Source organism: Cynocephalus volans, chromosome 3, assembly GCF_027409185.1.
Source record: "Cynocephalus volans isolate mCynVol1 chromosome 3, mCynVol1.pri, whole genome shotgun sequence".
Lineage (NCBI taxonomy): Eukaryota > Metazoa > Chordata > Mammalia > Dermoptera > Cynocephalidae > Cynocephalus > Cynocephalus volans.
This window is the reverse complement of record NC_084462.1, coordinates 28,777,906-28,791,887: the sequence shown is the minus strand read 5'-3', so window position 1 is coordinate 28,791,887 and position 13,982 is coordinate 28,777,906. Positions and strand designations below refer to the sequence as shown.

Below are 13,982 nucleotides of genomic sequence, written 5' to 3'. Positions count from 1 at the left end.
GCTCCTTTGCTGTCTGACAGTGCTCACCCTTCTAGAAGCCCCAGAGGGAGTCCTGTGCTGACTCCCTCACAGCCCAGGCCTGCCACTTGCAGAGAACATCAGTGGATTCTGTTCGGGGCTGAGGCTGGGAGAAGGGCAGGGGGACAGATCCTGTCAGACTGGCACCCTGATTCTGGCCAGCTGTTGGGTTAATCCGGTTGCTCGCTGTTCTGGCCCCCCCAGTTCCCCCATTTCCAGTGGGCCTCAGGCTTGCGCTTCTCCTGAGACCATTCGTCCAAACCTGCCAAGCAACTCCTAGTGTCTGAATCTCATATCTGCACATGCCCCGACGCTTCCCCATGGTCCGCATCTGTGACAGCCTCCTCATGGCCTCCAGTGGGGAGAACAGAGCAAGGATGGCCTGAGCCTGACGCCTGTGCCCCTTCCCACTGCCCCCTCGAGGACCCCAGTAGAGACACACCCCCACTGCTAAAGACCTAAAGACCAGGCCCCACTGGAATGTGGGCAGGAGAGCAGACCTGGGGCTGGGCCAGCGGAGGGTCCACCCACCCACTGCCCAGACACATGCACAATACAGTTCTGAAGCTAAGCCCTGCCTGGGGGGTCTCCTCGACACCCCACAGCAGGCTAGCAACCAAGGCGGGTCTGGAAGGCACCCTGCTGTGCCAGAGTGAGACCACTCCTCCACCTCCTGCACCTGGACCTGGGGCTAGTCGGCTTCTCTCTCAGGCCTCAGTTTCCTGCTCTGTGAAGTTGCGGGAGGCACTGACTTCTCAGAGCCCATGTACATCTGTAAGGAGAATTCAGAGAAGTTGGCTGGATCTGGCGATAGCCTATGGAAGTGGCACTGGCTCCCCAGCCCCTTGCCCGATCCTGGCAAGTGAGTTTAGGAGCATGAGATGATGTTGAAGGCCACCCCCAACCCCGGGTCTGGCAATGTGACTGACCACACCCTGACCACAGAGACTAAGCCAAGAGGACAGGAGCAGCAGAGGACACCTGCTACCCCCGTAGAAACAGGTGCAGCTGGCAGGGGTGGGAATGGTGGGGCCTGGGACAACCGCCCAGCCTCTCGTCCTCCATTCAGCAGGCACTGGGATGGGCAGAGATACTGCCCTGTGCAGTAGCCACTCAGCATGTGCGGCTGTTGGAATTCAAATTAATTAAAATTCCATTTACAGTTTCTTCCATGGCATGGCCATGTGTGGCGAGTGACTGCCCCCTTTGGCAGCGCTGGTCTAGACCATCTCTGTCATCATTGGGTAGCGCCGGTTAGAACATTGCGAGGACTTTGGCTTTATCACTAAAGGGGACAGGGAGTCACTGGGTGCTTCTGAGTTGAGAAGAGCTTGGAATAGGGAGGGCAAACAGAGGGTGAAGTCACAAAAGCTGACGTGGTCCTATTGTGTTAACATGCAGTGACATAAACGACCCTACCGGGATTCTCCCAAGAAGGCTTTGGGGGTCTGCTCTAATGGAAAGGGCATTTTTTATTTCATCGTTAAATATATTTAAACAGCTGTTTTAGAGTGACTCGCTGCTTCTGGGCTGCACGACTCTCACCCAAGAACAGGACTGCAGGAGTTGCAGTTGGCTGCTGGGTTGGAGGGCAGCCACCTAACAAGGCTGGACTTCAGGTCACCCTGGCTCACGGTTACTCCTGGGTCTGTCTCTGCTTGTACAGCCTAGACACGGCGAGTGTGGAGGCTCAGGACATGGCCCCACCAAGCACCTGCTTTTGCCAGGCGCAGGCCCCTTAGAATTTCAGAACTGAGTTGAGCCTTAGGGTTCTGGGGAGCACATTTCCTCTGCTAATCTTGGGTGTGAGAAAGCTCGTTTCTGATGCCCTGGAGAACAGAGAGAGGCTAGACGTGGAAGCCCAGAGGCCAGGCTCTCCTTCCCAAACCTTTTCCCTTGTCTGTGAAGCCACCTGCGACTGCAGCCACACTGGCCGACCACTGGCCCTCCTCAGCCAGCAGGACCGATGGGCTCGCCAGGCTGTGGTCACCATGGCCACCAGAGCTGGCAGATGGGAGCTGGGTGGTCCGCACTCAGGTTCCCCCCCGGGAAGCCGTCTTGCCTGAGGCCAGCACAGCCCTCAGACCACCTGGTCAGCCCTTGGTCATTATTGTCACCACCATCTTATCTTCATCATCATAGCCCCCTTAAGTAGCCAGTCTCTGCCCCTCACTTCTTAGCTCCGGGTACTTGGCACTTCTTCCCATCTGGTGATCATGACAGAGCCTGGGGTTTTGAGTTGGACCTGAGTTTGAATCCTAGCTGTTACTCCCTGGCTAAGTGAGCTTTCAGGGCTCCTGCACTGTCAAGTGTGCGTTGGGAATGATCCCGCCTCCTGGGCAGGGTCCTGGTGGAATGTACAGTGCCAGAGTCCACCTCCTGTACCTGGCCCCTTTCCCCACTCTGGGCCTGGCATGGGTAGGTTTGAGCAAGTGTCCAGCAATGCACGGAGAGTCCTGTGTGCAGCTGTGCTCGGGGCTGCAGCCCGTGTCTGTGAAGATGCATGCACATGTATGCATCCACGTCCCACGTCAGGGCTCCCTAGGGTACTCTCTGCAGGACAGGGTGGAAGGGATGGATTCTGTCTTCAGGAACTAGTCAAGGGGACTCAGCGACTGCTGCAGCTCTGAGCCTCCCCACCCTGCCCATGCTAGTGCCAACTCCCAAGCTCTCTGGAGGGGATTGGGGGACAATCACTGCCCACCACAATGCAGCATCCTCAGGAGCCCTCCTGGAGCTGCACGTTGTTCCAGAAAAGCCCATTGTGCAGATCCGGCTGAAGAAGACAGAGAAATTCCAGGGCCCCCCACCTGGTTTTCTCCTGGCCTGTCCTCCACCCAGAGCCCCCTTGGGAGGTCTGAGGGAACCCAGTTTGAAAACCATGGGGACGGTTGCAGATGGTGCAATGGTGGTGATGGCAGCACCTGACACACAGAAGGGTTGTGGGAACTAAAAAATAACAAAGGCTGAGGAAACTGAGGCTCAGCACAGATAAACCACTTGTCCACGTTTCCTGCCCAGCTGAGCTGCTTGGCATGTGGTAAGTTATTTGAGGGCCTTCCCTGCTCAGTCCTCCCAGGAAGGGACCTTTGAGGCAAATCCCATCCTGTTGACAAATTAGGGAACTGAGGCCCAGAGGGGGTGGGGCTGGCCCAGGTCACACAGCACTTCTGGGATGGCAGAACCAGCTCCAGTCCCTGCCTCTCTGGCCTGCCATGCCTGGGGGACACAAGGCCCCTGATAGTCACAGGCCTGCCTTCTGTGTCCTCCCTCCAGAGCTGCCCTCCTCAGAGCACCTGAGTGTGGCAGATGCCACCTGGCTGGCCCTGAACGTGGTGTCCGGTGGTGGCAGCTTCTCCAGCTCCCAGCCCATCGGTGTGACCAAGATCGCCAAGTCAGTCATCGCCCCACTGGCTGACCAGAACATCTCAGTGTTCATGCTCTCCACCTACCAGACGGACTTCATCCTGGTGAGCCGCACCCTACATCCCAGCATGGCCATAGGCCAAACCATGTACCCGCACGCCTGCTCCTCGTGCACTCCCCTGGGGAGAGCTGGTTCTGCGGGTAGAACCTCAGAGTGAAGGCGTCGGTGCCCCAGGCTCACCCTGTCCAGGGGCCACCAGGTACTCACGGCCTCCACTTCCCATCCCCAGGTGCGAGAGCGGGACCTGCCCTTTGTCACGCACACCTTGTCATCAGAGTTCACCATCCTGCGGGTCGTCAATGGTGAGACGGTGGCAGCCGAGAACCTCGGCATCACCAACGGCTTCGTGAAGCCCAAGATGGGTGAGTTGGGGGTGGGGATTTGTGCAGGGAAACCTCAAGAAGTTACCAGGCCCTGCCCTAGACCAGCACCATTTTCAGAGTGCAGGCTTCTGTTCACTGAGCATTCATTGAGTGCCAGGCGTAGCATGGGGCAACAGTTCCGGTCAGACTCCGCTGCCAAGGTCTAGTAAGGGTAGAAAATGTGGACACAGCCAGCAATGGCCAGAGGCCACTCCTGCCCAGCGCAGGTGTCAGGGCAGCCTCCTGGAGGCAGAGACTGTCCATCTGAAGCTTGGAGCATAAGTAGGAGCTAAGGCAGGTGCTGATGGTTGGGAAGGGCATTCTGGGCAGCCAGCGCAGCATGTGCAAAGGCCTGGGGCCCTGAAGATGAGCCTGGAGAATCGGGAGAGCTGCAGGCGGTGGTGGAGGCTGGGGAAGCTACAGGGGCCGAGTCTCACTAGGTGCTCCCCAGAGCAGCTGCTTGCCAACCCCAGCCCTCTTCTTGGGCCCTCCTCCCACCCATGCTACTCGTCTTCATCCCGGCCTCAGCACCTGATGTCTTTGTGCTCTTGACAGTCCAGAGACCAGTAATCCACCCGCTGTCCAGCCCGAGCAACAGGTTCTGTGTCACCAGCCTGGACCCTGACACGCTGCCTGCTGTTGCCACACTCCTCATGGATGTCATGTTCTACTCCAACGGGTAGGACCCTCAGGCTCCACGGGCTGCAGGTTGGGCCGAGAGGAGACACAGCTCTGCCTAGGAGCCCCAGTCCAAGGGGCAGGACATAGACCTGCCCCGGGAGCTCATTTGAGGGAAGAGACACAGGCCTGCCCCAGGAGCTAGTCTGAGGGAGGAGACACAGGCCTGCCCCGAGAGCTTGTCTGATGGGGGAAGGAATGGCTCTACCTAAAATCCCCAGTCTCAAGGAGGAGGCATCCTACCCTGGGAACCTCACAGTTTGGTGAAGCCCCGGGTGCACATGTAATAAGCACCCAACTGCTTCCTGAGCTCCAAGGGCAGCCCAGTCACTTGAGAGCCAAGAATTCAGGTTTTTTTATTTAGTGAACATTGTTCCTCAGAGCAGATTGTGTTAAGCTTAGGCCAACACCAAGTGGGGTGGGGCAGGGTCCAGCGAGCTGGCAGTGACCACAGCCTTTGCCTGAGCGATGCAGGCAAACACAGGGACAGAGAAGCCCTGTGCAGGAGGGACAAGCATAGCCTGTGTCAAGGACCAGCCAGGTCTCCAGCACTATGAGGTGTGGTACCCACCTCTGTGAATGCAGCGGAAGCGTCCCCATCGCACAGTGACGAGACTGAGGGAGGTGCAGGCTGCAGGTCACCCAGCGAGGCAGAGTTAGAGCCTGGACTCAGCGCAGCCTTCCCAGGCCAGCCCTCTTCTAGCACCTCCTGCCGAGGCGGCTGATGGGCAGGCGGGCGGGTGGGCACCTAGCAGGGCCACCCTCACCAGCTCCCCGGCCCACAGAGTGAAGGACCCCATGGCTGCCGGTGACGACTGTGACCACATCCGCTTCTTCTCCTTCTCCCTCATCGAGGGCTACATCTCCCTGGTGATGGATGTGCAGACCCAGCAGAGGTGAGCCAGGCCTGGGGGTAGGCGCTCGCCCCAGTGCGGGTTCCATGATGAGCACGTCACCCACTTTGTCCCTAATAAGTCCCCCCCAGCTCAGAGAAGTGTAGGGGTGGTCCAAGGTCCACAGCAGGGTGGGGCAAAGCAAGGATTCGCACCTGCTTTGTGGCCTGGTGCTGTTTGTCCCTCAGCCCTTGCTCTGGAGCTGGGGAGGGGCACCCCAAATGGCCTTGGCAAGGGGGCTGTTCCAAAAGCCCCTGCCGGAGAGGAGGTCAAGGATCTGGGAGCGGTGGCCCTTGGGAGCCCTGAGCTCTGCCCCACTTGTGGCAGCATCAGCACCCCGAGGGCAGGGGAGGGTCCAGGAGGGCTGCCAAGGGGGCACAACTGTCACCAGCCTCTGGGGGTTTTCTCTTGCTCCCTTTGAAGGTTTCCTAGTAACCTGCTGTTCACCAGCGCATCCGGAGAGCTCTGGAAGATGGTGCGGATTGGAGGACAGCCCCTGGGCTTCGGTGAGCTGCCGTGGGTTTCAGCACCAGGGGCTGGGGGGAGCTGGTATTGCTGAGATCACTCTGCGTAGTCCTGGGTGACTCAGCCCCTGCTAGGTGGTATAGATGGAGAGACTAAAGCTCAGAGAGCCTGAAGGCCCTGTTGTGTGCAGTCCCTTGACGTGTGCGACAGGTGTGTGCAGGCCTCCCCCACTGGAAAAGTAATACATTCCTTATTATTAGAGAATTGGGGACGTGATAAGAATCGAGAAGGACAAGAAATCACTCCTTAGTCCCACTGCTCAAAGGTGGTGACTCCTGGCGTTTTTAACATGTTTCCTTAACATAAGTACATGTGATTGCCCAACAGCTCCCAGTAACTCTCAGTGTCCCTCCACCCCCAAACACCTCGCCTTTTTTGGTCCTATATAGTCATAATAACAGGGTCCCACAAGGAGTAAATTCGCGATAATCCCCTAAGACTCGGTCTCGCCTCAGTTGCCACAGTTGTGCAGACAGTGTCTTTGGTAGATTGCTTTCTTCATAAGCACTTTCCAGGGGGCCAAGTGGCGGCTGTGGGCAGTTCACCCTATCCACCCCACTCTCTGTGTCAGCTCCTTGTCTTGCTGGAAGTAACTGTAGCGAGCTGCTTGCACGTGAAGCTTTGTCTTGACTGGAAATTATTTCTTGGGCTAGCCTTGTTAGACCAGAGGGCTTGAACCCAGAAGAGACACTTGGTAGGTCACAGGATGGTGGGTTCTGGCCAGTGCTGGGAGCTTGTGCCTCAGCAGCCCACGGCGAGCCCTGGTGGGGATCGAAGAACTCTGATTTCCCATAGAAAGCAGAACATTCCAGGAAGAGCCCAGACTGCTCCGATGGTCAGCCCTGGGGGCTGTGCTCCTGAGATACGGAGTTGGAAGGCCATTTTGATCTGGGGGCGAAGGGCCTATGAGGGAACCAAGTTCTGCCTCCTGCCGCAGCCTTCCTCTTATCAAGCTCATGCACAGATGGTAGCCACCAGGGCCAGGACAGCATCGCCTAACTCCACTCACGTTGAGACCACAGCCAGAGCCACCCTGGGGTAGGATAGTGGCCTGCTCTCAGGATATGTACACTGAAGGCTCCTGGTCTGATTCCTGAACCCTTTATCTCTCAGGGCCTCCTCCACGGACCCCAGCATTTCTCCAGCCTGTGTTTGCTGCACGGTGCAGGGTTGTGGGGATGTGGAAATTAAGTAGCCTGAGGAAATTGACAGCGAAGGAAGTGGAAAGAAACCAGTGTGACCTTGAATGAGTTGCTTTATAACCTCTGAGCCTCAGTTTCCTAATCTGTCAAATAAGGAGGATGGTAGGAGCTACCTCACAGGGTCATTCTGAGCAGTCCATGAGGTGTCAGTGACATGTGCTCAGCAGGGCAAGAGCCAGCAGTAGTGGCTGTCACTGCCATGCATAAAGTAACAGGAGGTGGTTCCGAGAAGGTTCTGGAAGGGAAGGCTCCCCAAAGGAGGCAGTTCTGGAGCTGGTGGGGAGGAGAGGGCAGTACCAGCAGGGGGAGCTTCAGGGCCGTCGTGTGGAGGCGTGACATAGCGGATGGAGAGTGAATCGCTGGCCAGTGGACCAGAGCCTTGGGCTGAGCCCACAAGGGGCGTAGGGGTATGGATTCTCTGGGAGGACTGGGAGTGCAGGATGGCACTGTGTGCATAAGGGGGAAGGGGAGGGGGAGGCTGAAACGGGAGGGGGCCAAGGCATGCCAGCCCCCTGAAACTCAGCGCAGTCACCCCTTTCCCTAGATGAGTGTGGAATTGTGGCCCAGATCTCCGAGCCCTTGGCTGCTGCAGACATCCCCGCCTACTACATCAGTACTTTCAAGTTCGACCATGCACTGGTGAGTGTCCAGCCCAGGCCCAGGGCGGGACAGGGTGGCCGGGCACTGCCAGGGCTCAGGGCATGTGCTTGGTGCGCCCTCAGGTACCAGAGGAGAACATCCACGGCGTCATCGGTGCCCTGAAGGTCAGTCAAGCAGAGAAGCATTAGAAGGGCCTCTCCTGCGCCTCCCTGTGTGGGCCCAGCCCCCACCCCGAAGATTGTTCTCGCAGTATTTCTCCACAGACTGGAAAACCAGCCCCGGAGACCCCAAGGAAAGGTGTCTCTGGGAGACTCCCCCAATTGCCAAGGCCTCCCCGTGCCCTCCTGCCTTCCTGGGGCCCCACACCCTTCCCCCACCCCTTCCCCCACCCCACCCCAGAGAATGATCCCTGAGGTCCAAGGAGCTTGTGAGCTGATCCACCCTGTCATGCAGCCTCGCCCACAGCCAGGGGCACATGCCAGGGGAAGCTGGGTCCTCCCCCGAGACATTGGTGGACCTCTTACAGTGGCGTCTTGGGGGGCTGGCAGTGCAGGGCTGAGTTTGTGGAGCCCGGGAAGGCCCCTGTGAGGGTGGAGGCTGAATACTGTGGTTGCTGGTCTCTGTTTCCATCAACTCAGGGCTGGTTCCCTCAGAGTGGAGGCCAGTGGGCCACCCTTGACTCATGGTGGCTGCCAAGGCTCAGGCAGGAACATGGGTGGGATACCCAAGCTGGGGAGGACCTGATCCCCCAGCACCTCGCCTGCCAACCACAGGGCCTGTGCCCTGACTCCCAGCAAGACTGCCAAGAGGGGTCCTGTCTAGACCCTCCCCACCACAAGTACTCGGTCCTGGGGTGAGGAGGGAGGTCCTCGCAGAAGACCCACCAGCCTGGAGCACCAGCTTCTGTCCACTCTGCTTTCCCTGGACCCTACACGGGCAGGCGGAGCCTCAGTTTCCCCCAGCGGGGGCATCCCCAGCATTCTGGGCCTGGGGTTTGTTAGGTGATCCCCACCTCCCCAACAGTTGATTAGACCAGCATAGGACTCCCCGTCATCCTCCTCCTGTCCCCTGCCCCCAACTTGCCTGCCTGCCCGCCCGCCCTACAGTCCGGGGCCATGACATTCATGAGTACTTGACCTGGGAGGCAGCTTAACTGAGCCTTAATAGAGAAAATCATACCTTGTTTTAGTTTTTTATTTAACGTACTTGCGCCCAGGCTGCTGTTGGCAGTAGTTGCTGTTTTCAGGGCATGGGGCCTGTGTGAGTTCTGTGGAGTTGGAGCTGTCACGGGGCCTGGGCCCTCTCTGCTGAGTGGGAAGCTGGGAGCAGAGGTCTGTTACAAGATGTGGGAGCCTGTGGCGCCCCGCACAGGCTCCCAGCCAGCCGTGGTTCTGTCTGAGCATGGGTAGAGGGAGGCCTAAGGGCCCTGGGTAGGAGGACAGCGGGTGGCAGCCTACAGAAAGTGGTCTTGTCCAGGGGGAGCGGGGTGAGCCCTGGTGCCCCTCCAGCTGGGAGCGCTTTCTGAGAATGCAGGACCAAAAGGGCCCACCATGGCTCTTCTGCTTGCTGAGGCTGTTTCTTGGGCAGCAGCTGAGTTGTGCCATCTCCAAGAGGTCAGAGGAAAAGGGACATTTCTCATCCTGGTGAAGGGCTTATGTGAGCCCTGTTCCCTGCTGCTCAAGCTGGGCAGGACCCTCTGAGCCCCAGAAGCCCACCAGATGGAGAATCTTCTAGATCCTTGCAGATGCTCAGGGGCCACTACACTGATTAAAAACCCACTTTTTTTTTTTTTAAGTTAATTCATTTTGCACAAAACTCCAAAACAACCAAAACTTATAGATTGTTTGCTGGTCCCTAAAGGGAGGTGGCCGAGCGGACAGGGCAGGGGTCTAGGCCCTGAGTCCCCTTTCTGTCTTTGGAAGGCCTTGATTTTTCTTCCCATCAGTTTCCCCGATCATGTCAATCCTGTGCCCTTCCTTCCTGCCGTGCAAGTGTGTCAGCCCCAAAACCCCGATTCGTGTGATCCCAAGACTCCCTAGGACCTATCTATTGTACACACATATAAATACCTGTGTTTTATGTTGATAGAGGTATATACTGTAAATAGCATATATACTTGAGCAATATATATGTTAATATATACTGTGTGCGCAGCCCGTGGGCACAGACCCCACTGTGCGTGCCTGTGGGCTGAGGGCCTCTGCCCCGTCGTGTCTGCCATGCACACAGGCACGTTTTGAGCCACCATATATTTTTAATTCAAGTATATAGGCAATACGATTACTGGAGACGCCGAGTGGATCCCTCAGACCTGACTTGAGAGAAAATAAAACCAGCATCCCAAGGGGTCTGCGACCTGGGACAGGTGTCGAGGGTCTCCTGAGGGGTGGTGGTGGTTCCGTTCCTGTTTCCACAGCCAAGGCCCCTCGACACCCTTGTCTTATTTGGGCAGATGTTGGTGCCGAGGGAGATGGAGTCAGCATTTCTTGCTTTTTACCAGAACGGCCCCTCCCTGGTGTTCTCACGCTGAAGACCTGGGCCAGCTGGATGGGTCCCACTACCAGCTGTCTGTCCAGGGTCCCCTCTCTTTGGATGGTGGTTTTTATGCTGGCGACTTACCTGATTTTTTGTTTGTTTGTTTGTTTTTTAACCTGCAAGCTTAGAAATCTCAGGTTCTTTTCCCAGGTCTCTTCCTGGGGACTGGCCCCGTCCAACTGAGAAAAGCACGTATGACCTTGATGTTGTGTCTGTGGAGGGGATGGGGCAAGGGCCCAACTCTGAGCTGAGGTTGTGTTTCCAGCCCCCTTGGTGGGAACTGCCCCTAGGGGCCCCACTTTTTGGCTACAGTGGGCTGCTTATTTTTCCCATTCCCACCCTCCTGCTTGTGTGAAGAAGCTTCTCTTGTGTTCTGTGTGTAGCATAGTCATGGTTTGGTCTCCACAGCTCTTAGAGGGGGATATGAGCAGTTTTCCTAATGGCCATCCCCGGCACGTGTCCTTTTCCCATGCCCCCAGCCATCTCCTGGTTTGCTGGGTGTGAGGGTCTCTCCAGACCTCACAGTCTCCCTGCCCAACCGTTCGGTGTCCATACTGTGCCCCAGCCTCAGAGGCAGCCTGAGCAATGTGTCCAGCTGGCAGCTGGGGTTCTCTTGGCTCTGGCTGATGGGGCAGGTGGAGGGGAAGAAAGGTGGGCTCTTCACCCCACAGTCTCCATCAACACAGGCAGGCAGGTGAGCAGGCGGGCAGAGCTGCCACTGGGCTGCATGAGTGCATCTTTGCCTCTGTGTGCCTCTCTGGTAAGAAAAGCTTCATCTAAGCACCACCCTGCCCCCACCACTCACCCATCCCTGTACCCACAGACTGATAAGAGCCCAAGGAGGGGGGATGCAGTGACCACCCTTCCCACCAGTAGTAAAGATCTGCATCTTTGGGGCCCATCCCTTGGCATGGGCTCCCTGGTTCCCAAGAAACTCCTTTCTCCCTCAGTCCTGCCCCAGCGAAGACATAGACATTACCAGTTCTGTACCCCCTTCCTCCAGAGCCCCCTGAGAGGCAAGGTGCTGCCCACACCACTGTCCTCAGCCCAGGACATGCATCTGAGCTGGAGACACCTGCAGCCCTGACCCCAGTGGCCTCCCCCCACCAAGATTCAGGGGGGCCCAGAGCCTCCAAACCACCAGCATTCTCCTCCTCCCACCTACCCTAGGCAGCAGGACGTGGTGGGGAGTGAAGGAGCCAGGTGACCCGGAGCTGCCCACCATGGCCACCCCCATCAGGTAGCATGGCCGTGGAGACTGGTTTGGTGTCCAGCAGGAGGAAGATTGGTTTAGTGGGGCTTTTCCCCTCTGAGGCATCAGAGAATGCTGCAGCAGTCAGGAGGGACGGGACACCATTTGTCCAATGATCTTCAGAGATGATCCCCAGGCTCCCGGCCACATCTCCCAGGCAGGCCTTTAGGGGTCCAAAAGTCACCCTGGGCCGTCTTTCTGAGCTTGTAGATCTGGATGTCAGGACAGTAGGACTCTTCCTAGCCCCAGCTACAAGAGGGGACTTTTGGGGAGCACTCCAGCCCTGCAACTGAGGAATTTTTGAGGCCACTTCCTGAATGAAACACGGGGGGTGGGAAGGAGGCTGGGGGACAACACCCTGCAACATCCGTGCCCTCCAGGAGCAGGGGCCCCGGGAGCGGGGCCAGAAGCACTGGATGGAGCAGTCAGCTTGATGAACAGCCTGGGTGTGAGGATGAGGTCAGTCTCCAATAGTGAAAGGACACCAGCTAGAGACTGTGCTCATGGCGAGTAGGCCTGGAGGGTCACAGCCACCATGGCTGATGGGTCAGTGCCACAGAGCTGCACGGGGCAGGTGTGGCCAAGTTGTCCTGGGGGCAGTTGAGCCTGCTGTGGCTGGATAACTTTCCCTTCATCTTGGAGCTCATCCCAGCTTGCTTGCTTTCATTTGCAAATTAGAAGCAGCAAAAGGACAAGCCCAATTGTCCCTGTGCCCCTTTCCACAGACTGTGGGAGGAGGAGGGGGGGTGGGCTGTGGCCCCAGCTTTGATCTGCAGGCCCTCCTGTGAAGGCCGCTCTCCTTGGGAAGGTAAAGGTGGGAGCTGTTGGCTGGAGCAGTGGTGGGCTGAGGTTGTCCTTGGGCTGATGGCACAGGAGTGGCCTGGAGTAGAGGCAGTGGCCTAGGCCACAGCATGTGTGGCAGCCTGGTGGTGAGGAGTTTGTGGCTCTTGGTAGAAGGGGAGGGGAGGCTGTGAGAGTCAGAAGTGCTGGGCAGCCCCCTGCCCTGGGAGTCAGTACGCTGTTCTGTGCGTGTTTCTACATACACATGTATGTGTGAGTGTGTGTGTGCACGCACATGTGCAGAGCCCCGATCCGAGCAAAGGGACTGGCTTATTCAGTATTTCGAGTCTTCAGTAGTGCATGTTCAGGGGTGATTGGGTGGTGGGTAGCGTACTTGAATGCAAGCCCCAGCTCCAGGTTAGGATCAGGTTGCCCTGGTAAGACAGCCTCTCCCCACTCAACTTGTTAAAACAACTCTGTGACACACAGAGGTGTCCCCAGCAGGGGTTCTGCACCTCAAAGGCCTGACAGCGCACACAGCCAGTCTGAAGGGGCTAGACCTGCCATGTGGACTCCTCAAAAGCATCCAGTCCTGAAGGCAGTATTCACAGAGCAAGGTGGTGAGGGCTGGTGCCACTCACCCACTGAGGCTCATCCTGGAAGAGCATCCAGCAAAGTTGGGAGAACCTCAGAGGGAATGAAAAGCAGGCCCAATTCAAGTCCCAAGATAGGCCAAGCCCAGTATGTTTTCCTTTCCACTGCCTCAGTTTACCTATGTTCAGAAAACGGTCCAGAAGGAGTTGAGCAGGGTTGGCTCCAAACCAGTAGGGGGCTACCAACGAAAGAATTCCAAGCCCTTCTCTTGCGCTATGCCAAACTCATTTCCGTTATCCTGAGACGGGGTGCGTGGAGGTGGGTGCACGTGGGTTCTGCAGGGCCTCTGCCCTGCTCAGAGCCTCATCTTGGGGAAGGGCAGGGGCCTTGTGCCCACGGCCTGCTCTGGCTCCCACCTGTCATGCCGTGTCTGGGTCACCAGCAGTAGCAGTGGCACGTCATCAGTCCCAAGGTCTGGGTGAAGGGGAGAACTGGCAGCCCTACACCACCCCAGGGCCCTCACGCTTATTTACTTTGTTGAAGAAACACAAAACTCTCGAGATTCATGTACTGTATGATGGAGAGAAAAAAGTACCTAATGTCCCCCCCAAAAAGACAGTATATTTTGTACTTTGTAAAGTGTTAATTAAAATGAAGAAAAAACACAATGTTGGCTGACGGCTGTCTGATTTTGTGCTGATCCACGCAGGGCCACGTCTCATCTCTTGCTCTTTCTCCATACTGTGATCGGGGACACAGGCCAGGGGCTGGAAGGGACAGAACACCCAGAATTGGAGAAACAGCCCCCAGAGCGAGACGCGGTGCATGAGTTACCTGATGCTGCATAACATGTTGCCACAGAACTTAGTGGCTGAAAATGATCATTATTTATATGTCGCAACATCTGTGGGTCAGGAATTCAGGAGCAGTTAGGGCTGAGCAGTTCTGGCTTAGTGTCTGGTTGCAGTTGGCTGGTCTCAGCTAAGGACAGGACCTACTTGCCAGGCGGTTAGTTTACACGGCTGGCAAGTTGGGCCTGGCTGTTGGTAGGAGGCCTCAGTTTCTCTCCACGTGGGTCTCCTCACAGGGCTGCTTGAGTATCCTCACAATGTTGTG

General features: G+C 57.1%; 1 protein-coding gene across 1 annotated transcript in view; it reads left to right on the top strand.

Annotated features, from left to right (window-relative positions):
- Positions 1-13,534, top strand: part of CASTOR2 (cytosolic arginine sensor for mTORC1 subunit 2) — a 55,473-nt gene extending 41,939 nt beyond the window's left edge. The window contains exons 3-9 of the mRNA XM_063088545.1: positions 3,295-3,488; positions 3,675-3,807; positions 4,363-4,486; positions 5,271-5,381; positions 5,802-5,884; positions 7,650-7,744; positions 7,828-13,534. Of these exons, the coding sequence (XP_062944615.1) occupies positions 3,295-3,488; positions 3,675-3,807; positions 4,363-4,486; positions 5,271-5,381; positions 5,802-5,884; positions 7,650-7,744; positions 7,828-7,893 (806 nt within the window). The 3' untranslated portion in view covers positions 7,894-13,534. The remainder of the gene's footprint in view (positions 1-3,294; positions 3,489-3,674; positions 3,808-4,362; positions 4,487-5,270; positions 5,382-5,801; positions 5,885-7,649; positions 7,745-7,827) is intronic.
- Positions 13,535-13,982: the final 448 nt, after the last annotated feature.